General features: G+C 34.4%; 2 protein-coding genes across 2 annotated transcripts; both read right to left on the bottom strand.

The window, feature by feature from the left end:
- Positions 1-1,318: 1,318 nt before the first annotated feature.
- On the bottom strand, positions 1,319-17,346 carry LOC148614802 (uncharacterized). The gene is made up of 10 exons (XM_088589189.1): positions 17,251-17,346; positions 14,763-14,967; positions 13,561-13,616; positions 11,221-13,135; positions 9,860-9,992; positions 9,395-9,574; positions 8,736-8,921; positions 7,405-7,485; positions 4,778-4,978; positions 1,319-4,272 (listed from the first exon to the last, which is right to left on the bottom strand). Exons 2-9 carry the CDS (start codon positions 14,951-14,953, stop codon positions 4,778-4,780), a joined length of 2,943 nt encoding a protein of 980 aa, XP_088445315.1. The 5' UTR covers positions 14,954-14,967; positions 17,251-17,346; the 3' UTR covers positions 1,319-4,272.
- An 8,013-nt stretch (positions 17,347-25,359) lies between these two features.
- Positions 25,360-26,013, bottom strand: LOC148614801 (protein CFDP2-like). Its single transcript, XM_088590472.1, has one exon. It carries the CDS (start codon positions 26,011-26,013, stop codon positions 25,360-25,362), a length of 654 nt encoding a protein of 217 aa, XP_088446598.1.
- Between the last annotated feature and the right edge of the window lie 1,752 nt (positions 26,014-27,765).

Raw genomic sequence — 27,765 nt, 5'->3', positions numbered from 1 at the left:
TATTGTAATGGAATTTTTCATTGAGAGAACATGTGCTGTAAAATGACCAATTCTGTTGAACAGAAATTTGACATTGGACAGTAACCAAATTGCTTACAGTGCACCACTCAATAAAGAAAAGCTAAAAACTGAACTCCAAACATTTCCATCAAAGGATGCAGATTTTTGTGGTGGAAATTTTCAGCAAAAGTTACAAGTACTACAAACTTTGTTCTACTTACCAGGAATTTGATATCCGGCAGCAACCCATATGCCTCACAACATATGTCCTACCACCATGAAAGCATGCTTCATTTCATGCAATTTGAAAATTTAACAGCAAAGATAATCAAGATGAAATTAAGACAGAGGTACTAGTTGAACCTCTCTGTTTGGCACCAGCGCTCTTATAGACATTGGTGTGACAACACATTTTGTTGCTTATTTTCTGCACAATTAAACTATAAATCAAATACCAGAAACATTATACAATAACATTCTAGTTGTCTGGCTGCAGTCCTAATTAAAGTTAAGGAAGTTATCTACATGGGTTTATTACTACGAAGATTTGTTTCAGTTATTATGAAACTGGGGCTTGGTAATTAATTGAAATCAGCACTTTGAAATGAATATGTAATATATTGAAAAAGCTTTTATGCAAACGTGCCCATGATGTGTAACACAGCCTTCATTGGTATGAACAAACTTTTAAGGACTACTACACAATTGTCCCAATATGTTACATATTTATAGCATAGTAGGAATCTTTTGTTCAAATGGAACAGACTAAAGAGTAATGTGGTAATATTTCTCCTTAAAAGAACCTCCTTTAGACAGGAACTATATTCCTTCATACACATATGTTAATAGTACTACAAGTCTACAACTGTGTATGTACTGTAAAAAAAAATAACTATTTAAGGTCTACATGGGTTAAACTCTTACATTAAAGTTCCTACATCTGTGAGAATTTTACAGTAATTGACTTGCTTCATGCATATCTACATATCCTGCCCATCATTCACAGTTACAAGTTTCATTCAAATTCAGTGAACAGTGTAAGAATAATTCAGGAGGACTTGTGGAGAGCAAGGACTCTGCTTTCATTTGTAATGAATAATACTTTTAACAGATATAATATGTGAACAAATAAACACAAGTATCCCCAGTTACACAAAGGTGGAAACCAAACTACGAAAATAATGAGTAATATAAGGACTAGTTCTTCAACCAACAATTACATATACATTCTACATTTAAATTACCATACGCCATGGATTGACTGGCAACTTCATACTTCCAAAAGATTGAGTAGGCAAATCATATAGTGAGAAACAAATAGCAAAGATGCCTTTTTAATGTGTAAATGGTTACATATTGGCATGACCATCGAACATCTCAATAAACAAGATATACCTAAGATTTCTAAAATATAACTCTGTACAATTTATGAATTTTCACCTGAATTCACCTCTGACAAACCAATCAATATGTTAATGGTCTTTCATAGGATTAGTAGATAAAAAATCTACTGACTAGAGTATATACAGAATTACCTACTTTTTAATTAGCATGGATTCTTGTTTTTAACTTTTTTCCTTCTTTCAAGTACATTACATTATACATTTAACCAGACATGGATTTAAAGTACCAACCAAAAAAGCGGAAATTGTCGAAATCTGAAATAAATATATAGTAAATTAGATTTGAAAAAAAAAAAAATTTTGCTTTAAAGCGGAAGAAAATCATGCCTGTTTAACGTACATAGAAGCATGTTCATATTTCATATTTTCCATTTTACTGCTAATACTTAATTATAAATTATTCCTTGTACTGCTCCCTGTTGTACCAGGAGCATTTTATTGATTACTTCCCTTGTCTGTCAGTGGTGAATGGTGAACAAAATTGATGAACATCTAAAACCATATACATCCCTATCAGATGAACACAATGATACAGTAAAAAGCAAAGATAGAAAAAAATAAGGGTAAGCAGAATAGCTATAGTAAAATTAGACAAACTTTATCAATTCCATGGTAACAAAAATATGATTTTGATGAAGACTGAGACAAACGGACAATTCATTACAAAACTAAAAAAAAACAATTGCAATACTGAAACAATATTTTTTTTAATTTGAATTGTATGAAAAATATTTTCATGCCTCCATTAAACATAAACCACATGTTTGTTGATGTTCGTTTTCTCTTTTCAGTACAATCTAATACACGTTATAGTTGGAATTTTTAGTCAACATTAAATATGCAACTGAAGATGTGTGTTCTTACTCAACAACGAAGTAGCCCTTCATCAATCTACAAATCACATCAATAAATTGTGCAGTTAACCTTTTCCTATTACATTTTGTCATAAATAAAGTATTGAATAAAATCTTCATTGCCTCAAGTCATGAATATTCTTCCCTGGAATTAAAAGGAAAGAAAGATTTGATGTCACCAATATCATGTAACATGTCACACTAGCTACATGTAAATCAAAATCTTACCAATAGTATACTCTTGTCAGCTGTGATGCTATTCAAAAATTTTATGGGACATTTTTATGAAAATGACAGATATCACAAATTTTCAAAACATCCTAGTTTTTTCACAGGACTGTCCACTGTTACTCTGTATGATGATATATAAAACTAGAGAAATTAAGGATTTCTATCTAGAGTAAATGAAACACAGTCAATATAATTTGACACTGCAAGATTTGTTTATCAGAGAAACAATATTGTACTAATGCAAAGAGAATAACAAATGGAGAATAAATTTAGTGGAACTTTTTCCAAATATTTACATTTAAACTTCTGCAATTACAAAATAAATATTAATTTTTTTTTTAGAAACATTTAACACTTTCAAGTTATATATAACAAGAACTTGGCAACAAAATAATGTAAAAACTACAATCATTATTTAACACATTAACTACATTAACTGTACCAACATTAAAATACTTCCGATAAAAATTCAGTGACAGCAATTAAAATAATATTCACATCAGTTACAGTCTTCGAAATTGACCACCAGCCCAACAGCCATAGCTGGTAAAAATGCAAGTGGGCTGGTAGAACATGCCAATGATTAAAATATATGTTCATTATTTTTTTTAGTTCAGGCTTGTCAGAAATTTATATGGCAAAGTCTGTAGTTACTTCAAAATAAGAAGGGCACAAGGACTATAGGAAATTTGGAATAGAAAAAGAACAAAATCTTTAAATCCTGGTAATTTTCTTTTAACCAACTATAATACCAAGGGGAAAAACCTCAAACATTTGTTTCTAACTTATAGCCTTCACAACCAATGCTTCCAATGCAACGCCCTTGATAGATTCTTTTTTTTTATCATTAAATGAACTGATGTCAAAAACTCTCAAAAAACAGTAAAAAATATTTTTATGAAGGATTATTTGTGATTCAAGAATGCATTTCATCGAAAACAAATAGTCAGCTGCCACTAGATGTCACTACTTCCAGGACTGATTGTATTGGACTAATCTGAAGTCTTCATGGAATCAAAACGATGAAAAAATGGTGGAGTTAAATAAAACTATCAGATAAAATTAGTTAGCAACATTATTTCAAACAAAGCTATTAGATAATGGTTTGTGATATTAAGGAAAATATTGCATTTAGTTCACTATATAAAATAAATAAGGAAGTAAAATATTTATTTACTATGAAAGTGTATTAACGTTTTTCCCCAAAAAAGACAACATTGGAGATGCAATATCATAATTTTTGCACCAACTTGATGTACAACGCAAATACATTCATATTTGGCCTGACTTATCAGAGATCAACAATATCATGAAAGATGAACTATACATACAAAATAAATGTCTGATTATGTTGCTTTACCTTGAAATTATGTACATCAGGCACAAAAAATAATGAGTTTTATTTTACATGAAATATTGAACTGATTCCATGAGTGTAAATGAAAATTAACAAGAATGAAATGTGGAAGATTAAAATTTCTTGCTGTTTTATGCCCATACATATTTATATACCACTTATCTATAAAAACATTTCTATTCTCTTTGAACAGAAAGTAACAGAAATTGTGAAATGCATGAAAGATACTGTGGAAATGAACAAATATTAAATTTTCAACAAGATCAAATTCTGGATAAAATGATTTAACCTGAACATATCAATAGATGCCTTGAATAGTTTACACAAAATTTTGATATTTTCACAATCACCAGTATCATGTCTGTTATATCAAGTCACAATACTGTAGTATACACAGCTGTCCTCCCTTAACCTCTGTGAAATAAGTCTAAAATAGATGGAATATTTAAAATTATATAATTTATTGAAGGATAATTAAAAAAAATAGTAATAATAAAAAAATAATTCATTATCGAGTTAGTTGTGTTTTAATCTCTTAATTTTTAACCCACAAAAATACATGTATACAAATGTGTTTACTTTGTACTTGAGAAGAAAATAAGTAATTTAAATGACTTTAAATGAAATATTCTTTTGACAAGAGGAGGAAAACACCCTATGACAAATCTGTATTTTCATAAAAAAAAAATGCTGTTCTCAATTTAGATGTTGTTTTACTTTACTTCTTGCCTCTTTACTTAAATACACAATTAAACATTTGACCATTGAATGAAAAAATGCAGAATCTTTTTAAAATTTTAAAGTTTAACTATTGATAGTAGAAATATACTGGTTTCAAAACAGATTTTACATTTAGAACACGACTCAAGTGTAAAATTCATATCAGCAATAACTTAATACAGATCTGATTGGTTAGTAACTACAATCCTTACTTATACAAATGAGAATGTCGACTTCATGGAGACATGATCTGATGGGAAGGTGGGGTCAGGGATTCCCCCTGTTTCTGTGATGGCCCTTTCTGGAGCAACTTCTAGCACTCCAACAGTTTCTAAACAATTTGCACTGTAGAAGATATAGTCAACTGCTGCCCTCATTACTCTGTTGTATGATGTAACAGTAGGCTCTTTTCCCTGCAAATAAATCATACACTTAAGTTTCAACAGGGAGTTCATCAAAACAATATCTTACAAGGTGGCTTTGTGATATATGGCAAAAGGACAGAAATAATTTAGTAATCATAGAATATCATAAAATAAAACGATTCACAGAGCATAGCTTGATACAACTGCAAAAGTGGAACCCTGAACAGTTGGGGCAAGTATAGACACATCATTCAAGCTTGATATACCACATTTTTCGGACTATAAGTCGAATTGCCTAATTTTGACCTAAATCGACAAAAAAAACATAGACAAGTCAAATTTACCATACAAGTCGAGGGTCAGATGTGTACATTTATATTGTAGGTGTCAGCAGAGATCCGAGTCGAGTGGTTTGTTTTTCACGGCATATTATTCCATATTATTCCACGGCATATTATTATGTACAGTATTTCTGAATTAATATAATATTTGGATTTTTGTGTCCAATTATTTTTATTGAATGGTGTTTCAATTGCTCTGAAGCCTTAGATCATCAAGTGTTTCGAAATCGTTAACATGTCAAGCGTGGGCACCCAGGTGTGAAATTTGCGGGAAATTAGTTTGATTAATAGGTCATAATTTCAAGCGGTAATTAATAATCAATTAGGCTGAAAACTGAAAAACAAAACAAAAAACTACCATAATTTTTCACCTTTCAAGAACAGGAACTCTTAAAAGGAGTTGTCTGACAACTTTGATCCCTTCAATAATTTTGTAAGCCTTATAAGGATTATTTCAGCAATTGAAAGAATTTGGCAAAACCTATTAGCTTTGGAGATATAACATGCAAAAATTTTAGTAACAATGGCTATGTTTTTCGACAGATCAAAAAATTCCCCCTATATCAGTTCTATGCAGGATACCCCATGAAACATTAATACCAAGTTACAATGAAAGTTCCAATTGGTCAAGTAGTGTCAGAGGAAATTTTTAAAAGAAATAACATCAACAAGAGGCTCCCAGGAGCCTGAAATGCTCATCTGGTTGAATTTTGTCCTTCAAGGGCAATACATTTAAGAAGAAGTTGTCCAACAATTTTAACTCAAGACTTTGGTAGGACTTATCATAAGGATCGTTTCAGCAAGTGAAAGTTTCTTTCTATCTATCACAGTTTTCATGATATTGGCTGAAAACTGTAAAAAAAAAAAAACAAAAAAAAAACCTGTCATTATTCCCCTTTAAAGGGCAATAACCCTTAAAAGGAGTCGTCTGACAACTTTTAAACCTGAAGACTTTTGTAGTCCAAATAATAAGGATTGTTTCAGCTACTGAAAGAATTTGGCTAAACCTAACGATTTTGGGGATATACACAAAAAACTACTATCTGACCCTATGTTCTATTTTTAATAATGGCAACCATGTTTTTTGATGGATCATAAATCCCCAAATCAGTTCTATACCCCTGGCAACATTTGTACTAAGTTTGGTTTCAATTGGTAAAGCATTGTCAGAGGAGAGAAGACTTTTGAAAGAAATAACATTAAAAATAGCAAAAAAGAAACATTGAAAAGGGGCAATAACTCCAACATGGCTTAATGGATTAAAATGAAAATTTGACATCAGATAGATCTCATCATGCTGAACACTTTTGCTAATTTAGCTAAACCTAATGGTTTTTGATATATATATGTGAAAAACTACTGCCTGACCCTTATGTTCTATTTTTAGTAACAGCGGCCATGTTTTTTGACGGACCAAAACTCCCCACATCAGTTCTATGCATGTGACCTCAGATAAATCTCATCATGCTGAACACTTTCACCTAATGGTTTTGGACATACATCAGAAAAACTACTGTCTGACCCCTATTTCTAGTAATGGTGGCCATGTTTTTTCGACAGATAAAAAATACCCACATCAGTTCTATGCAGGATACCCCAAGAAACATTCATACCAAGTTTGGTTCCAATTGGTCAAGTAGTGTGAGAGGAAAAGAGCTTTGAAAAATTGTTCACATTGATGGATGCCAAGTGATGGCAATAGCTCACATGGCCTTTAGGCAGATGAGCTAAAAAATTGAAATCAGACAAAAATAAAGAAGTTCTTAGAGTTTGGTCCATTTGACCCCTTAAAACTTAAAAGCAAATACACATCAAATCTGCTTGATTCATTTGTTCACCAGAATTAAATAATGAACACAATCAAAACAATCAAAATTGGAAGACAAACAAACATTCTACATGGGTTTTAATATAACACCTATTTTTACCCTTTTTGGCCCATTACTCTAAAATGGTAGGGGTCACAAATTCCAAATTACATAGGAACATTTCTTTAATGGTTACCTCCCATATCTTGAAAGAATTACGATTGAATAAACAAATCAATTCTTGATGAATTTTTATATTCAATTACAGCTTACTTTTCAACCAATCAAGATCATTTCTATCAAAATAAATATAATTTATACAAACCACTGCAGTTAGATAGGAACTTTTAATATTAGATGATGGATGTTGGAATGCTCTATACAACTGATTAAACAAGGCTTTTCTCTACAAAGATAAATGATGTATCAAATTGACTAACATATCTAACAGATTAATATCATCATGTTACTATAAGGTATCAAACACAAGAAATAGTGTATTTCCATTACTTTGTATTTTCAAATGAATGAATTGATTATTGTTTAATGTCCTTTGGTAGATATTTAATGCATTTCAGGACAAAAATTATTGACTGATCCAACATACCCAGCTATATACTAGTCAGACACGCTGAATAATAATTTAATTGTGTAAGCTCTAATAAGCCAACAACCAGCAGGTAGAGATGCCAACACACTCAAACACACTATCGTTACTCTATCTTCAAAATACTCTGTGCTTGCTAAAATAGTAGTCATTACCAATTTTGGAGTTTTGGGTTTCTTGGTTAGAGATGGAACCCACAACTTCCCAACTTGAGGCAAGTGCACTTCCCTGAGACCACTGTGGCAGTTATTTTCAAATGGAATGTTATGAGACAAAATACTATGAAAGAGTTACTAGATTATTTAGAAAGATTTGGTGGCCTTGAACTATTCATGTACAATGCCCACCGCTATTAAGTTGTTGAACCATGCAACTTATATGTACAGTTCTAAATAGTTAATGAACCTTACAAAACTATGTCTGTCTCAGGTCTGAATTAACATATTCAATGGCATGTTCCAAAACCACTCCAGCAATGTCTTGCTATGCCTGATAAAGTCAATTTTACTGTGCAATACTTCTATTCATAGGTTTCATTTTTCAGTTGTGTAGTTTTAATCTATGGATTTCATTCAAGTTTTATATTTTCAATAAAAACTTTCTTTTATTGCAAACTGAAATTGACGGTTTGGTCCATAGAAGAAAGCACAAAATACCCACAGGTATGATAAAAATTGGACCTACTTATTGTTCTATAGTCATTTTTCACATTCTCAACATTGACCATTTTTTAATTTTAAACACAGGGAAGGAACTCTCCAACTAGACAGGCTGGTTTATTGTCCAACTAGAGCAATAGACAGCAGTAAACTTCAAATCATGGAAACTGTGGTAAGTACTTGGATACTTTTTAAATAACTTATTTCAAACCATTTAGGTACTTAATGAAGTGAAAATAATTTAAATTTCGAAGAAAAATGGTTACTGTTCTTCTTTTCCAAATGATACTGCCAAATAGATAAGAATTTTCTCAGACAAAGTACTTTTGCAAGTTTTATGGCACTGGGGCCATAATACTAAAAGTCTTTTTTAATGAACATGGTACTTACTGTCCCATCAGGTAATTCTACATTCTCAATTGCCTGTAGTTTGTCAATCATATCATCAGACAGATATCCCTCCATTACTAACTGATAGCCTGGACTAGTGGATTCAGAATTAAAATCACCACATAAAATGTGGGGTGAAGCATCATTTCTAGCTAAACTTGTTAAAGCTTTTATGGCACAAGCAATCTGAAAAGACAACATACAAAATTAATAACATGATACTCCATGGTGATATGTTCAATATATTTACACATACATGTACCAATAAAAATATAAATACATTCTTGAAAAAAAAAATTATGACTGTACCAATTAAGCTACCTTGGATCTATGGTTTCAACACAGATTTTATATGGACAGACAAAAAGTGATGACAAAAGCTCACATTGCTATTTGGTCAAAATGTACCTGCATTTTTCAACTAAATAAATGTGACCTCATCTTACAGTGAAAAGACAAAATAAATCCAGACCTATAAAATCAATGCCTATAAGTCAATACCCTCAATTTAGTTTGCTTGACATATATGATTATCTAATTTTATGCTGATCCTTTGTTTGATGCAGGCATAAATCCAAGTAACTTTTTTATTCAACAATGGGTTTGACTTTTTTCTTAGTTGATAACGCATGATTTAGGTCTGTAACTTTTTAACTTACCTGTATACACTGAATATCAGGGACTTCCATTTTGCCCCACTGTACATGGATATTACCAACTGTTACGGTATTGTTAGTTTTATTACACCGGAGTTGGGTTAGGAGTAAAACATCAGGCTTATCCAGGTAGTCAACAACACCTCTACGAGTGTCTGTGTCTAATCCAGCATCATCTATTTCCTAAAGTATGATTAGTGTACATGAAAAAAGGAAATAATATTTTATAGTAGAAATAACTTTTTGTTGACAAATAATGCCAACTAATAGCAAGAGTTTCTTTCCTATATCATTGATGTAGTTTTAGATTTATTCTGGCAATTGTGTGATACCTAGTATTCATTTGCTTTTGTTCCCTCAAAACAGGTGATGATAAAAATGCAGTTGCACTGTGTATTGGTTATGCTTTTAATTGTCATGGCAAAAGTGAGAGATAATATTTATAAAACCCTACAACATTAACAATACCTTCTCTGCAAGTTTAGACAAAATATGCATTTCTGAAGAAACTAATGAGAATCTATTTTCCCTCCAGAACGTGGCTTCTCCTTCATCAAAGTAGTCCTGTGTTCTTTTTACCATCAAACCAGTATATCCCATGCTGAAAAAAAACCCATTCAGATAGCAAGTCATGCAATTACCAAAAAAATTGTGACTGGTAAACAAAAGGTATGAAAAAAAATAGAAATACGGTCACCAAACTCACCAAGTGAATATACCCACCCTAAATTCAAATGCAGTTAAATGTATGACCCTTAAGTTAAATTTTCCCTTTTGGAATATTCAGACAGTAACTTTATTCCTTCATGTACATCTACATACGATGCCCTTCTTTCCATAAAGTTTCATCAAATCCTTTGAGCTATCAAGGAGGAGTTGCTCTTGTGAGGCTTTAACATGTAAAACCCATAAGTTGGATTATCTCCCTTCAAAGTCCTCCAATAGTAACTATATTCCTTCATGCAACATGTGATGTACAAACTACCTATTACGTTTCAACAAATCTATTGTGGTTTTGAAAGAGTAGAGCTGACAAGGTTTTATCAAGCTAAACCCTTTAGTTGGATTATCTCCCTTTGATCAAAATCTATAAGTGGGGTATATAAAAGAAAATTAAAACTGATACATATATGTACATTGTATTTACTCTGAAGTTGAATTTTAATAATAGAAAAAAGTACTATTTTTGAAAATTAGCAGGTTTGAAGACTAACATTTATTCATTGAAGACCAATGGGGGGCCTTGGGCTGACATTTTCATTCCAGTGGGATTGTTGTCTCTTTGACTTATTTACCACATCTATTCTCTCTGTATATCAAACAAACACTAAATTGTACCTGTATTACTCATTCCTAACAAAACTCTTGAATTCTGAGCAAGATTCAATGGAAAGATGAAGGATAATAATAGCTCCAAAAAATAATTATTTGTTTGGATGCAGAATATTCTACATGTATATAAATGTATTAATTTTCCAAACCTACTTGTAAAGAAAACAAAATCCTAAACATATACCTGTAAAATTAAAACAGTAATTCTCAATACTTCAAATTTTAAACTCTGTTATCTTCATGTAAAATTAACTGTGAAATGAAAGATATGAGCCCTAGTCTGAAGTTAGTGAAAGTTGACTTCAGTTGATGTCACAAGCAAGAATTCAGTAACCTTTTTATCAATTGAAGTCCTACATGTACAGAAAAAATAATTCAACTGATAATCTAAAAAAAAAAGCAGTTCGTTTTCATCATATAAATATATTAAATAAATTACGGTTAAGGCTAAAAACCAGAATTCAGAAGCTTTTCCTATTAGTTTTACTCATACTAACTTTTTCATTGCCGGCTTCAATGTATTTTCAAAATAACTTGGTCCAACCTCTTGCAAACACACAATGTCAGCATCAAGATATTGAAATTCTGACATCATCTTTTGGTGTCTAGCTTCCAACTTAAGAAATTCAGGTGATGTAAATGAATAGTCATTTCTCTCTAAATGGCACTGAGCTAAAATGTTATAACTTACAACAGTAAACTTTTTCAACACCTCACTATTTGCCATATTGAAATTTCCATTAGCTATGAATTTCCTATTAAACACAGGTCCATCTTTTTGTCCATTTGATTGAATACTATTTGTCTGTTCTGTCATGTTAGTGACCATATTTTGTGGACAACTTTCCAACACTTCTTGACTATTACTGGCTGGCACATCAGAGGGATTTACCATAACATAATCCTCTTCAGTGTTACGTATTGTTGCATCATCTACATACTGTGTTACTTTTGGTCCACCATTATCATCAGAAGGCTGAAATGCCTCACCATTCTCTTGAATTTGCTCTTCTGACACACAAGCTTTTTTTGCATCTGTATTTTCCTCAACTTCATCCACTTCTTCAATTTTTCTCTTTCGACATTCTGCATCTCCATTCTGTTCTCCATCCACCTGATTGACATTAGAATTTGGATTATCATTTGCTTCTACCTCCATAGCCTCCTGAACAACTTCATTTTTAGCAAGTTCTACTTCCTCAACACTGCACGAGTCCTCTGATATTTGTACAGAGTTTGGAGGTTCAACAGCAGTGGATGATGCAGTCTCATTATCAGAGGCTTCTGCATCTGGGACTGTTGTAATGTTTATACTTGGAACTTGTGGCTGTTCCTCAACCTGTGGCTCATCAGTCTTTTCAGGTTCTGGTTCTGTACCGGTATACTCTTCCATGTGATCATTTTCAACATCTTCCTTCTCATGTTGTTCTTGTTCTACATTTTCTTCCTCCTGTGCATCATTGCCTACAACCTCTTCAGGTGAGTTTTTTTCTACAACCTCCTCAGGTGCATCTTTCTCTTCATCTTCCTTTTCTGTTGCATTTTTATCTGCATCTAGTTCTGATTTATCTTCTTTTGTCTCAACTGCCTCATCTTCACCTTGTTTGGCAACATCTTCTTTGTTGTTTTCCTTATCTGCATCAAGCTCTTCATCTTTGCTATCAGTGACCTCTTCAGTTTCTGCACTTTCTTCTTTTGTTTCTGGCTCTGTACTTTCTTCTGGTTTGGCAGAATCCTCAACTTTTCCAGGTTCAAGATCTTCAACAGTTGGTTCTTTTTCACTGCCTTCTTCAGATTTCTCTTCTTCCACCTCTTCCTCTTCCTTTTGAGCACTTCTTCTTCCTCTAGAGCTTCTTGAAGGTGATGGTGTAGCTTTTGCTTCTGAAGTCCTCCCTCTTCTACTCCACGGGCTTTTTACTTCAGTTTCTTCTCTGTCACCTCCCATATCAGATGTATCCATCTTTTCCAACACAACAGTTGGAGAAGTAACATCTTGATTACCTCCCCTACTCCTACTTCTAGAACCAGTTTGCTTGGGAGTTGTATCTTTCTTTGGAGTAGGTGTCTTTGCTGGTGTTTTACCGCGACCTTTTGGGGTAGATTTAGGGGTCGCTTTTTTAGGTGGTTCTTCCTCAGGCTCTTCTTCTTCCTCCTCCTCAACCTCTTCTTCTGATTCAGCTTCCTCTACTTTCTTACCTCTAGCACTTCGACTACGACCTCCCCTTGGGACAGCTTTTTTCTGTGGAGTGGCTTTAGCAGCTTTGTTAGGAGTACCAGATTTTGCCCTGCTTGTCCTACCAGAAGCAGCTGGTTCTTTAGCTTTTTCTGCTTTGCGGGAACTTGACCTCCCCCTTGAAGTTTCCTCTTCTTTCTCTTTAACAACAGCTCTGGTAACACGACCTTTCTGGTCACCTGCAAAAAGGAAACCTATAGTATTCATAATAAATCATTTATAAAACTCACATCAAATTTCACATTGAAAAAATATTTTATGAATAAGTTCTTGAAGTTTTTTTTCCGCTTTAAACAAGAGAGAACCAAAAGCTTGAATAGTTAATTAATCTGAAGTTCTTTCTAAGGAAACACTTAAGGGCTCTTTGGACTGCTGTACTTTGATACATATAAACAACAATAAGAACCTTCAGGGAGAGAAGTATGATACAACCGCAACGGTTGAACCCTGAACACTTGGGACAAATGTGGCACATTATTAGTTTTTGACATACTTAAGCACACTTACAATTTATAATGGACACAGTCAATGAAAAATTAACCTCAATCATGTGGTGCACATAAAATAACCTGCCAAGCATTTTTAAGTTCCAAATAATTCATACCTTGCCCTTTGTTCTTTGAATCTTCCGCTTTTGAAGCTCCTCTTGCAGCCCTCCCTCTACACAAAAACAAAATAAATAGATTCTTGATTTTAAACAAAATAACCTCAACTTTTAGGCCAAAAAAAAAATGTCTGTTTCAGGTTTCCCGACTGACCCTAATACATTTTTTCTCCAAAATTGAAAAAATCTGTAATTTCCGCCAATTTCCGGTGTAATACAGATCATTTCCAGTAAAACTGAAAGTACGTTAAAAACCAGGTCACAAAAGCGTTTGAATAGGAGACTTGTTTATATCACATAAATCCAAGCGTAAATACAGGGTACTTATATTTTGTTCAAAATTCCTACAAAAAATAAGTGTATTGTAATAAAAAACATAATTAATAGGTGTGTATGTTAAAAATTGAACTTTCTACATAAAACCATACACTTTCACGACTTAAACATGAGGCTATTTTACAAATATAGGCTCAACTTTAGTCGAGAAAAAATAAAATGAAAAAAAATAATAAAATGAAAATGCCAACCAACCTACCCTATTTTGGGAGGAATGTAACCCTTAACAGAAATTTTTTTTGGCCTTATTACAAAAACTAGAAATCTTATAAGCAAACAATTGAAAGTAAAATAATAAAAAAAAACAAGAAAAAAACAACATCAAGATTGCATCAAGTTAAACCCTTATGATAATTAATCCCCCCCTTGCAGAGACCTTACTTAAATAATCTGAATTCATACACATCTTCATATGATGTCTAATCTTTGAATCAAATTTTAATCAAAATTTTTTGCAAAAATAATGACTTTCAAGATATGTGGCCTGAGGAACGAACAGACACACGGATTCTTGTCATCTGATAATCTCCCAAAACGTGTTTGCCTCAGTTATAAGGGAATGGCTTATAAAAATACTAATTGTCAGAAACAAGAAAGTTATCTGTGAAAGTTTCATAAATGGAAGTTCATAACAAAAGATTCCAAATCAATTACTGTAAAAATTATTACTCTATTGTTGTCAAGGTCTTTCAGAGCATGTTTAAAGGTGTGCTTACACTTGCTGAAGATCTTATGATGACCTCTAAATGTAAAAAAAATCACTTTTTTAGATTTAAGGTATATGCTAGTGTATTTGTTGCATTTCACCATATCCATTCTTTTTTTCATTGTAGAACCACAAGTTTAAAACAAGTAGTATTTATTACCTGGAAGTTGGAGCTGGGCTAGGACTAGCTTTCCTAGCAGATTTAGCTGGACTTGGTGAAGCATCACTTGAAGCTGATGCTCCTCTAGTTTTTTTCACTGTCTCAGGTTCAGCTTTTGCTGGAGTTCTTGAACTTCTACGTGAAGGACCAGAGGTATCTCCTGCTGCCCCTCTTTTATTTGATCTTGGCATCTTCGTTGTTATTTCTGAAATAAAGAAGTTTTTAAATACAAATTATAGCACATGTAATCTTTACTAATGTGTCAGCTTAAAGGGTTACTCAACTTACCATACTAGGGACTGTAACCCTAGTCCATTTATTAAGTTCTACTATTAGTTAACAAAACTTTTTTCAGGGAATGTAATGGAATGCAAAAAACCTGTTAGGTGCTGTTACAATCAGTATACAATACCGAGAGGTAGGGCCTCGGTAAAACAAAAGATTTTCCTTGAGGAAGTGTATATTGAGCATGCTCTACTCATGCTCATCGACTATTCTACAGTAAGCAAAAAAGGGTCCATTATCTGACTTTTCGTGTACAACTTTGTTTTGACCTGAACCCTACACATCAATGTCAAAATAAAAAAAGGATGGTTTAAGGGTTTGAGGTAAAACAGTCTACCACTTACCAAAACATTATTTCACTTTGAAAATAGACAATTTACACTAGTGTACATCATTGAGGAAAAAGATGTTTTATTCATACTGAATTCTCCATAAACTTAATGATTTATGATGTCACAGTGTAAAATTTCATTGTTTCTCTGATGCCATTCAGAGGCAAATCTCGGGACATTCAGAACACTAAAAATGACAAGTGTAATGTTAAATACCAAATGTATATTGTCTCTATTACTCTTTCCCATTTCTGAGAAAAAAATAATATGAGGAAGGTGAAACCGTTTTATGCTCCCAAAGGAACATTAATTAAAAACACCTTTGTTCATTTTTGTCAGTTCTAATATACTATTCTTGTAACCTTCCAATATGGTAAATTTTGTAATGATATACGGTTTTAATTGTCCTAAGGCCAAAAAAAAATATGTCTGTTTAGGGTTACATTCCTCCCAAAAATATGATGTCGGCATTTTCATTTTATTTTTTCCAGACTAAAGTTGAGCCTATATTTGTAAAATAGCAAGTTTAATTGTTAACATACACACCTATTAATCATATCTTATTACAATACACTTATTTTTTGCAGGAATATTGAACAAAATATAAGTACACTGTATTTACGCTTGGATTTACGTGATATAAATAACTCTCCTATTCAAATGCTATTGTAACCTGATTTTAACGTTCTTTCAGTTTTACCGGAAATGATCCGCATTATATTGGAAATTGGTGGAAATTACTGATTTTGTCAATTTTGGAGAAAAAATGTATTAGGGTCAGGAGAAAAAATTAGGGTCGGTCGAGAAACCCGAAACAGACATATTTTTTGGGGGGGGGCCTAATGCATTATCCTAATTGACATGGTCAAAAATGTCTATGGGCAGCAATGTCTGGTATTTGTAAGGAATTAAGGATTGTCATGGTCTGAAGTGTCTTTGAGTCCAGTTGTACGACGTAGGTAAACATTATGGTTCATATAAACTGCAGAACATCTTTACAGATTTCTTTTATTTCATTTGGTTAAGGCATGTATCATTTAATTTTGTTTAGTTTCGATTCTTTTCGTTTTGATTCGTTATTGTTTCACAATTTTTAAGTACCAAAGAATTATCTGTATTACACTGTACTTATTACGTCATTTTCGTAACATCTGGGCTGCATACTGTCATGACCAACCATATCTTGGAAAAGGTATGATTCGATTTGTATTTAATCATCAAAACTAGCACATATTTTCCAAGACTGGTTTTGTTCAATCGCAGAGTATATGCAAATGAAGCTGCAATGATGCTATTTTCAAGCTCCTGAAACTGATGGTACACAACGGATATTGATGCTTTTTCTGGTCATAACTAAATATGCAGAACCTAGTTGATAGTACAACCATTAAAGCTCCCATAAGGGGCATATAATCAATCTGTAAGCCATTTTGTAATCAAATTAGTTAGACAGGGAAGGATGAAAAAATACGCTTGCAATAATAACTTGCTGGCAATAAGAAAACTACCCTTTCACAGGTACAATGTAGCATTAAGACAGTGTTCATTAGCTACCAATGACCCTAATCGAAGCTTTTGACAACAACAACCATACTGGATTAAATGATATAGGGATATACTAAAAATAACTCAGTCGAGGTTAACTTACATACAAGACATCGTGGCTAAAGTCGACAGATAAATCGGTCGTTTGCGCAGAACGTGCGGACGCCGAGTAAACAATTTAGGTACCACTAATAAGCATATAATGGAGAAAGGGTTCAGAATATTAACACTGATAGCTACATGCCGTTATTTTTTTATGTGTGTCGGGATCGATGAGGTGGAAAAATTCGCATAACTACTTATATCTAGACCAAAACATTACTTACAATACCGACACAAGGATGCCGCCATAACAGGAAATGAATAATTTGTGTACGTTGATTGGCTACTTAAATTTACCTCTGAAATTGTTATAATTTCCCTTGACGTCCAACATGAATAGTTTCTACAAGCTGAGGGGAACAAGCGTACACAGAAATAGAATTAAATAAAAAGCATTAGTTGGCAAAAGATTCTTATGTTAATATTTAAAAAAATATATTTTTAAAATTTCTGTCAAGATGATATTGTGACTTTCGGAAATTACTAATATTTTTTTGTCGCTTTGTTGTACTGACCCACTTACTGACCAATCAAAATTTTCTTACTTAACGCGACATTTTCACTACCTAAGCAGAGATTTTTTTATAGTAAACAATAAAAATCTTCAATTTAGGAATAAAGTTATTGCGTCTTATTTTTCCTTTTCTTTTTTTTTTAGATATTTTTTCCCCGAGACCGTTTTTTTTCTTACTACATTAAGTTTTTGTAGAGATATAAATATACTCGTGTGTTATTCATACAATTTTCTTAATTAAGGCAGTTCAGCTAAAATACGTATAAAAATACTTTTGGGTTGATGAAATGTCGCTTCGGCCTCTGATATCATCGATGTCCTATCAATGTAACAATATGTACTGTACCATCAATCAATAGGCATACATATTTTTTTCTTCAACTATAAAATATACAAAATCTTGCATTTATATGAACGAAAAGAAATAAAACTTAACATTAAAAAATGTATTTAATATTTTAATATAAATGCCAATATATAGTTACACATCCAATATAGAATTCGAAGCTATTATTAAGTAATTATATATTTTTTGGTGTTTTACTATCAAGCCGTTTTTATTTTATTTAATTATCATTACTCGAAGCGTACATTAAAAAAATATGGGTGGGGGACAATTAAGTATGGCCCCATTCACAAAATGTCGAGAGGACGCTTTACGGTTAAACGGCTGAGCTAATTTTTGATTGACTGAAATCAAGGACGCAACGACTTAGTTTTACGAAAAGCCAAACAAAACAAACGAGTGGTAATAGTTCGTCAATGGAAGCAGTAATAAAAATGTTGCAAGAAGCAACCAGATTTTGCGACTCATCGAAGACAACAGCGTTTCAGATACGGAGCGCCGAATGGGACTTGTCCTTGTAATCAAAATCAATTTTGTCTTCACAAAATTGAATTCCGTCATAACAAAATCATTTTTGTCGTACAAAACTGTTACAGACTTGTTTTAAGATCACTTCAATTTTGAATGACTTTGTAGACAAAATTCATTTTTGTCATGACAAAATTCAATTTTGTCAAATAGGTATGCAAATATTAACTTATTTGCATAAAAAAGAGTATTCAAGGCAGCCAAAGTTCCAGCGGTAATCAAAAGAATGTTATTCAGGGACAAAGACCAGAAATGGTTGATTGATTGATTGATTGATTGTTGGGGTTTAACGCCTGAGCAGCAATATTTCAGCTATATTCAGGCGATGAACATTAAAGGGGTGATGAAATGAACATGACATGAAATGATGATAATGATGAAATGAAAAAGGGATGGGACACAAGCGCAATAAGGTCGACAAATTTAGATTGCCACTAGAAAAAGAGAGGGATGGGTAGGGTCAGACCAGTAATGGAAAGCAGACATACATAACAAAGAACATAAAGTAACTAAAATAATACATACAGTAAAAAGTAACAAAAGCAAATAAGCTACTCGGACTCCCCTAAAAACTGGGAGCATGAACCAGGTGCCCCAAAAAGTGACATTTGTTACCTGATATGGAAATTTAATAACAAAAGTAATTTTTGTGAGACAAAATTCAATTTTGTGTCACAAAAGTCAATATTGTGTCACAACAATCAATTTTGACTTTTTGTGTGAAATTGTATGCAAAATTGATTTTGTTATGACAGAATTCAATTTTGTAAACACAAGTTGAACTTTGTGACAAAATTTAATTTTGTCATAATATTTCTCAGCTTTGTATGCAAAAAATGTTCACAGAATTCAACCTAAACTAATTTGTATATAAAATTGACTTTTGTTACTCAATATTCAAATTAGGTAACAACAGTAAAATCTGTGATACAAAATTGAATTTTGTCATGACAAAAGTATCTTTCGTCCACTGACAGATTACTTTGTACGACAAAATTTAAATTTGTAGTATGTTATAAATTTTGTTAATCTGTACTCATTTTCGTTCAACAGAATTTAATTTTGAGTACAAAACCACAAGAGTCCCATTCGGTGTCCCGTATCAGATTCCATTTCGAGGGTATATGTATGGGCAGGGTCGACCCTAACAATATGCTATATGTTGTGACAGCTGTCGATTATAATACTGAACAGTATAAACTCCTCAGTAAAAAATGTCAACATTCTCCTAAAAGCATGGACCTTCTGGAGATGATATCAGTGACAGTAGTGCCTAGACCCTTTTGCATAGACCCTTTTGTGCTAACGTTGGGGTAGTCGATGAGCATGCGTAGAGCATGCTCAATATACACTTCCGAGAGGAAAACTCTTTTGTTCTACCCAAACTCTACCTCACGGAAGTGTATATTGAGCATGCTCGCCAACTTACCGCAAAAGGGTCTATTACAATCCATTTGAAACGTACAAGGCTTTGTAAAATGCAGCTACAAAACAGGTCTTTACTAACTTCCAATTTTGAGGCTAAAATTATTCACTTTGTCTATACACAATCATGATTTCTTCTAAATCGAATATAAGTAGTGTGATATGGGGTAAAATCATTCAATCCTCTCCATTAAAGTTCACATTCTTGAAAAAATAGCATCCAACGAACAGTCCTGTCCTAAGTTAAAGCTATCGCAGGGAAAGAGAGGAATACTGGATATGCAGATTAGGTACTGCAATACATTGCGGGTGCAATGACAATATCAAAAGTATAGAAAACCTCTCAAGCCAATATAACAATAACATAAATGTGATTACGTCATTACGTGAGATTCAAACATCATCGAAAACGAATCTCTCTGTAAGGTCCTTTCTAAAGGTCCCAAATACCGTGGAACACGCAAGAAAATGGATAAAACGACAACAAAAAGACATTAATTCTCTGTCAGAGTGGGTAAAGGCTGTGAGGTCTTTGATTTTGAAACGGAAGAAAGTTTTAAGTAGGTCAATGAGTGTCAACGCTACATCTATTTTCAAAGACCCCGATGTAGCAAAAACCTTGTCTATTATATACGACAAATATGTTGTCATACCAGCAGACAAAGCCCCAAAACAACATTGTTTTTGTCTGCAAAACGTTTTACATCCAATGTCTTTTATCAGAGGTAGACGTAAAAATGATATCAGCAATAAGACATATACTGCTACCACACTCTCCAAAGAAGAGATAGTGGAAAACCGTAAATCTGTGCTATCATCTGGTCTGTCTACCAAAGACGATGATTCTGATCTACCTGTACTGGAGTCCTAAACTCCACCAGATTCCATACAAAGAACGCTACATAGCTGGATCTGCAAAATGTACAACCGAACCTCTTTCAAAACTTTTAACTTCTATACTCAGAGCTGTCAAAGAGGGTGTCCAGTCCTACCATGACACTTGTTACTCCCGTAGTGGTATTAATTCAATGTGGACACTGAAAATTCGAAAGATCTTTTGGATTATTATTATTAGATTATTAGAACACAATAGCACTAAACCTATGATTTTTCAACTCTTTATACTTCTATTCCCCATACTCAATTAAAATCCCGACTCAAAAACATTATAAAAACATCGTTGTTACTCAAAAAAAAGACGGAACATCTAGATACAGATATGTAGTTCTTGGTAGAGATTTCTCATGCTTTGAAATAAAAAAAAAAAACAATTAAAAATCATCTTCCAAATATACAGAAGAAGTTCTCAAAATGCTGGAACTATTGATCGACAAAATGGTCGGCATTCCAGTAGGAACAAATTATGCTCCTCTACTTGCTGACCTATTCTTTCACACTTATGAGGCTAACTTTACAGCTGATCTGATCCAAAAGAGTAATCAAGGAAACTAAGATTATAGCGGTAATCAAAAGAATGCAATCCAGGGACAAAGACCAGATATGGAAAGCAGACATACACACCAAAGAACATAAAGTAACTAAAATCATACATACAAAGTAACAAAAGCAAATGAGCAACTCGGATTCCACTAAAAACTGGGAGCATGGACCAGGTGCACCGGTAGGGTAAGCGTCCTCTGCATTTCTAGAAACACCTGCCGAGTTGCTCATAAAAAGTCAAGTCCGGGGTAGGCAAACGAGGAGAGGAAAACTACGGCCCGCTGAATAAATCAGTTTTCATGGTGCAGATGGATACAGCATAACGATCCACAAATTCATGATGATGACCATAAAACTTCTGTAGTGATGACTTCAATCTTGTAGCAACATAACCCTGTTCCAGAAGCCTATTTGTTAGAGTTCTAGCGCGATACAAAAAGCCAGCGTAGTTTCGGCAAGCTCTGGCATAACGTATGAGTTGTAATATAAATACTCCATACGCAGGCGCTGAACGGATGTTGCCACAGATGAAAGGAAAGTTGACAATAGGGAATGAAAAGTCATCACGGTTGTCGTATAGTTTGGTCAATAGTTTTCCATTAACATTGATCTCAAAGTTTAGGTCAAGATATGAGGCTGACTTCACAGTGTCTGTAGTATCCTTTATCTCAAGTTGTTTTGGGTAGGTACGATGTATAAAATCCCCGAAACTAAGATTGTTTAACGATAATACGTCATCTATATAGCGGAAACTGAGATTCAAGGATCTAGATAAACGATTTTCCTTCTTTCCTTCGATTCAAAGACCCCGATGTAGCAAACCCATTGTCTACTATACATGACAAATATTTTGTCGTACCTGCAGACAAAGCCCAAAACAACATTGTTTTTGCCTGCGAAACGTTTTACATCAAATGTTTATTATCAAAGGTAGACGAAGAAAATAATAGCAGTGAAAAGAGCTATACTGCTACCACACTGTCCAAAGAAGAGATTGTGGAAAACCATAAATCTGTGCTATCCTCTTTTGGTCTCTCTACCCAGGACGATGACTGTGATTTACCGTCTATGTACACTAGATTCCTAAACTCCAAGAATCCATACTAACAACGTTTCATAGCTGGATTTGCAAAATGTACCATCAAACCTTTTTCAAAACTTTTAACGTCTATGCTCACAACTATCAAAGAGGGTCTGCAGTCATACCACAACACTTGTTAATCCCGTGGTAATTCAATGTGGATCTTGAAAAATTCGAAAGATCTTTTGGAGACAGTCAAGATTATTATCTGAATATAATAGCATTAAAACCTATGACTTTTCAACACTGTATATTCCTAATCCCTATACTCAGTTAAAATCCCGACTTAAAACATTATACATCGTTGTTTTTCCAAAAAAGATGGTACACCTAGATATAAATATTTAGTTCTTTGTAGAGATTCCTTATACTTTGTAAGAAGTAATTCCAAATCATCTTCCAAATATACAGAGGAAGATGTTTACAAAATGCTGGAATTTTTAATCGACACCATATTTGTCCAGTGTGGTGGACGTGTTTTCAACAAACGGTCGGCATTCCATTGGGAACAAATTGTACTCCTTTACTTGCTGACCTATTCCTTCACTCTTATGAGGCTGACTTTATAGCTGATCTGATCCGAAAGAAAAATATCGTTTGGCTAGATCCATTAATCTCAGTGTCCGCTATATAGATGACGTATTATTTTTAAACAATCCTAATTTCGGGGATTTGATACATCGCAACTATCTCAAAGAACTTGAGATAAAGGATACTACATACACTGTAAGGTCAGCCTCATATCTTGACATCCGTTCAGCACCTGTGTATGGAGTTTTCATATCACAACTCATACGTTTGCAAGAGCTTGCTGTAACTAAGCAGACTTTTTGTATCGCGTTAGACTACTTAAAATTGGGCTTCTGGAACAGGTTTTTGTTGGTACAAGATTGAAATCACCACTTCAGAAGTTTTATGGTAATCATCATGGATCGTCACGGCATATCCATCTGCATCCTGAAAACTGATTTGTTCAATGTGTCATAGTTTTCTTTCCTCTTTCGTCTACCATGGACTTGATTTTTATGAGCAACTCGGCGGGTGTTTCTAGAAAAGCAGAGGACAGGACGCTTACCCTACCGGTGCAACTGGTCCATGCTCCTAGTTTTTAGTGGAGTCCGAGTTACTCATTTACATTTGTTACTTTATATGTATTATTTTGGTTATTTGATGTTCTTTGTTGTTTGTGTCTGTTTTTCATGTCTGCTCTTTGTCCCTGGATTACAGTCTTTTGATTTCCGCCAGAATCATGGTTCCCTTGATTACTTTTCCATAACCTTTATAACCCTCTGCTGCCATTTCAGCTTGTAGATTACATCCCCTAGTGTCTTTTGGCCTTCCAACTTTTCTTTTCCCTTGAGGGTTCCTTTGTAACGCTTTTCTGGTGATGAAGTTTACTGGCTTTCGTAAGGTGTGATCTATCCAGCGCAATTTCCGCGTTTTCAGTTCTGACTCCATAGGAAGTTGTTGTTTAGTCTTCTCCCATATATCCACATTTATGATTTTCTCGGGCCATCTGATCTTCAGCAGTTGTAACTTATTTATGAGATTGTTTGTTGTTTTCAAAGTCTCGCAGCCATATAATAGGATGTTGGAGTTGAACAATCTGATTTTGGTATTTAATGATATTTTCTGCTCTTCAAATGGTTGTCATCATTCTAAAGGCTGTTCTTGCTTTTCATATTCTGCTTTTGGTGTCTTTTTCAAGCCTCCTTGACCGTCCATGACACTGCCAAGGTATGTGAAGGAGTCGTTGCTTTTACTTTGAGACTGGTACGGTTGTTTGTATTTATCTTAAACACTTTATCTTTCTTGTGCTGATGATTAAGGTCAGTAACATCTGCTCTTTTTCTAAGTGAGAAACTTTATCGCCGATATGCTGGTGGTTGTGAGACAGAAGAGCGATGTCATCGGCAAAAACTAAGTTGACTAGTTTTTGCATTAGTGTCCATTGGATGCCGTTTCTTCTGTTGGATGTAGTTTTAGTCATGATCCAGCCCACTGCTAAGAGGAATAGGAGCGTTGACAGCAGACACTCCCGTCTAACCCGTATTGTGATGTCAAAAGGGTCTGGTAGCTGACCTTCATGCAATATTCGACTCTGCATTCTTGTATACGTATTTTTTATAATTGTGAAGTACTTTTCATGAATTCCATCATGCCCCATAAGTTTCTATAACACAGCTCTATCTAGGCTATCAAAAGCCTTTTGAAAGTCTAAGAACAATGATTATAATGATGAATTGAATTCAAGGAATTGTGGCCAAGGAAAAGGTGGCCATTTGGTCTGCACAAGATCGATGTTGATGAAATCCTGCCTGGTTGTCTCGCAGGTTTTGGTCAACAGCATTCTTCATTCGTTCCAAAATTATCCTATGTAACACCTTTTCAGGTACCGACAAAAGCAGTATTCCCCTGTAATTATCACAAATGCTGAGATCACCTTTTTTTCGGTAGTTTTACAAGGTGTCCTTCCTCTCAATCTTGTGGTACATCTTCATCTCTCCAGATTTTGCCAATTAAGTCATGTAACATTTGTGTTTAAAGATCTGCTTTAATTACTCCAGCTGGTATATCATCTGGACCAGGGGACTTCTTGTTTTTCAAGATCCTAATGACTTTTTTGATTTCAGCCTTTGTTGGTTGGCTACAGTTGATTGGTAGCTTCTCTGTAGCTGGTTGTATATCTGCGTCACGAGTTGATGGTTGTTAGTTCAAAACTTCTTTGAAATGTTCAACCCATATCCTCATTTGCTCTTCTTAAGTTTTTAGGGTGTTTCTTTATCCTCCACTGATCTAGTAGACTTTTTGAACTTACTGTTCAGCAATTTTATTTATTATACAGGGCTTTGTTGTTGTTCTTCATGGCTACTTCCTCTGTCCAAGATGTCATTTTAGAGACAAACTCCCTTTTGTCTCTCCTAGCACTATTTTTCACCTCCTTATCTGCTTCAGTATTGTTTTTTATTTATTTTATTTAACAAAAATTTTTTTATTTTTTATTTTTTGCTTTTTGCTGGTCTTGTCTTGCTATTATTAAGGTTCTCCTTCAGATGTTTCCTCTTATCAATGCTAATAAATGTCTCAGGTGATATCCATTCTTGGTGTTTCCTGTTTCTTCTTCCGATTGATGCCTCATATGATGGTGTTAGTATCTGTTTCATCTCTTTCCAGTAGCATTCAGTGGACATTAGATCTTGTTCCATGTTTTTTAGAGTGGTGAATCGGTTTCTGACCTCAATTTGGAATTCTGCCTGTTTGTCTTCGTTTTTCAGTTTCTTGAGGTCGTATCGTTTAGACGTTTGTCCCGTATTTTCATGTTTCTTCAACTTAAGTTTCATATTGGCAATGAGTAAATGGTGATCTGCTGGTGCGTCTGCACTTATCTTGACTCTAATATCTTGATGGCTTCTTCTGAATTTCTTGGAAATACATGCATGATCTATTTGGTTCTCTGTTCTTATATCTGGAGAAACCCATGTAGCTGGATGGCAGTGCTTATGTGAAAAGACGGTTCCTCCAATTACCAGGTTGTATGTGGCACAAAAGCTTGCAAAATATTCTCCATTCTCGTTCATAGCACCTATACCTTTTGTTCCCATTATTTCTTCAAAGCCGGTGTTTGTTCCTAACTTTGCATTTATATCTCCCATGACGATGGTGATGTCTCTCGCACTACATTTTCTGATTGTTTCTTCAAGTAGCTGATAGACCACTTCTTTTGTTTACTCATCTTCATCGTTGGTTGGAGCATAACATTGAATGATGTTGAGTGATATGTCATCATATTAGTGTCTTCTGTCATATATCATGATTGCTACCCTCTCTGAATAAATGACCTGCTCCTCCACATGTCCTGAGTATAGGATAGTCTTTGCAGATGGTAAATGTACTTGTCCTGTGTCTTTCAATCTTATTTGAGCAATTCCTAATATTTCGACGCTGTATCTCTACATTTTCCAAGCAATATTTCGAGATTTGCCAGTCATGTTCATTGATCGCACATTCCAAGTTGCAATGTTCGTTACAGATTTAGGATTAAAGGCTTTATCCGATATTTTTCTTTCGGCTTTCGCCACCTGACATCATGCTTCTTCAAAGTGAAAGGCCTCTTCAAATGTAGCTGTGTTTCTGTAATCACTTATTAACTCCCGAACAGATGATTAGCCTATCCAAAGTTTCTGGTACTCAATTTGTGAAGATTTCTGGATGCATTCCTCCCCATACGGGCCATTGGCCGGTGGAATAATATACTCTCATACGCCATTTGCCGTTGTTGCACTCCTTTGCAATCTTCCGCTGGGGCATTGGTCTCCCCACTATTTGTCCATAGGTGGAATCATTGGTTTGAAAGCAGAGTTTTCCTTCTCTTAGATGAGCTGCCTTCCCAGGTTGACGAGTCCAATCTACCCGAAGCACCGTTTTTAGGCGCTAGTATCTCGTCTCTTGTTTCGTCGACAACAGTTCCACCAAGGGAAGGCCAGGAGCTGGACTTTGTTTGTCAGCTGCTTTGTGTTGCGCTTGCCGTTAGAAGTATTTATTTTGGTACTGGTAGCTTATCTCCAGCACCATCACTAGGCATAACAACCTTCTGGAACACCACTCTCACATATTATACACATATTGCCTGCAGTAGAGTGTGATATGCTGAAGTAACCTCTGCTGCAGGCAATGTATGTTATATGTGTTATATTATACTGAATACCATTTTCAACACATCACACTTTTATGCCCATATGCTCTACTTTTAAGAAACTCAAGTGTACTTGTTGCAATACCACAGATATAGTGAATGTCAAAATTGAAAGAAATTTACAAGTATTTTAACATTCTTAAAAATAAATAAACAATGGTAAAATAACAAAAATGAACACTTCCACTATTCATTTTTCTAATTGCCCCGTGCAGGTCCGGGTGTTAAAAGAATAGGCCTGCAGCAGCGCTAAGCTTGTCGTATAAGGCGACTAAATAGTGCTCAGAAACCTAGCCGGGGGCTAGGCGCTCTGCCCATAGAGCAACTGGGATGTGTGCCCCAGGTGGTGGAATGGGGTACCCCTGGCGTGTTACATGCTGGGGTTGTCAGGCTATAATACGGAAAACCTGACCGCAAACCATAGTGGTGCACCGTGTTGGGAAAGATGCCACGTTCCTCGCATGTTAAAGAACCCTGCTGTGGTATTCGATAGGAGTAGGAACCTTTGCGCTCCGCCACAGGAGGCTAAATTGCCCGACCTTACCCATCCCCCCTTTTTCCAGTGGCAATCAAAATTTATCGACCCTATTATCCTTGTGACCCATCCTTTTTTTTTCATTTCATGTTCATTTTATCATCCATTTCATGTTCATTGTCTGAATATAGCTGAAATATTGCTGCTCGGACGTTAAACCCCAACAAACAAAACAAA

The sequence above is a fragment of the Perna viridis genome, chromosome 6, assembly GCF_037379345.1.
Source record: "Perna viridis isolate PV_CMFRI_1.1 ecotype Kerala chromosome 6, ASM3737934v1, whole genome shotgun sequence".
In the NCBI taxonomy this organism is placed as follows: domain Eukaryota; kingdom Metazoa; phylum Mollusca; class Bivalvia; order Mytilida; family Mytilidae; genus Perna; species Perna viridis.
Note: the sequence above shows the minus strand (reverse complement) of the source record. Positions and strands in the feature narration are given on the sequence as shown.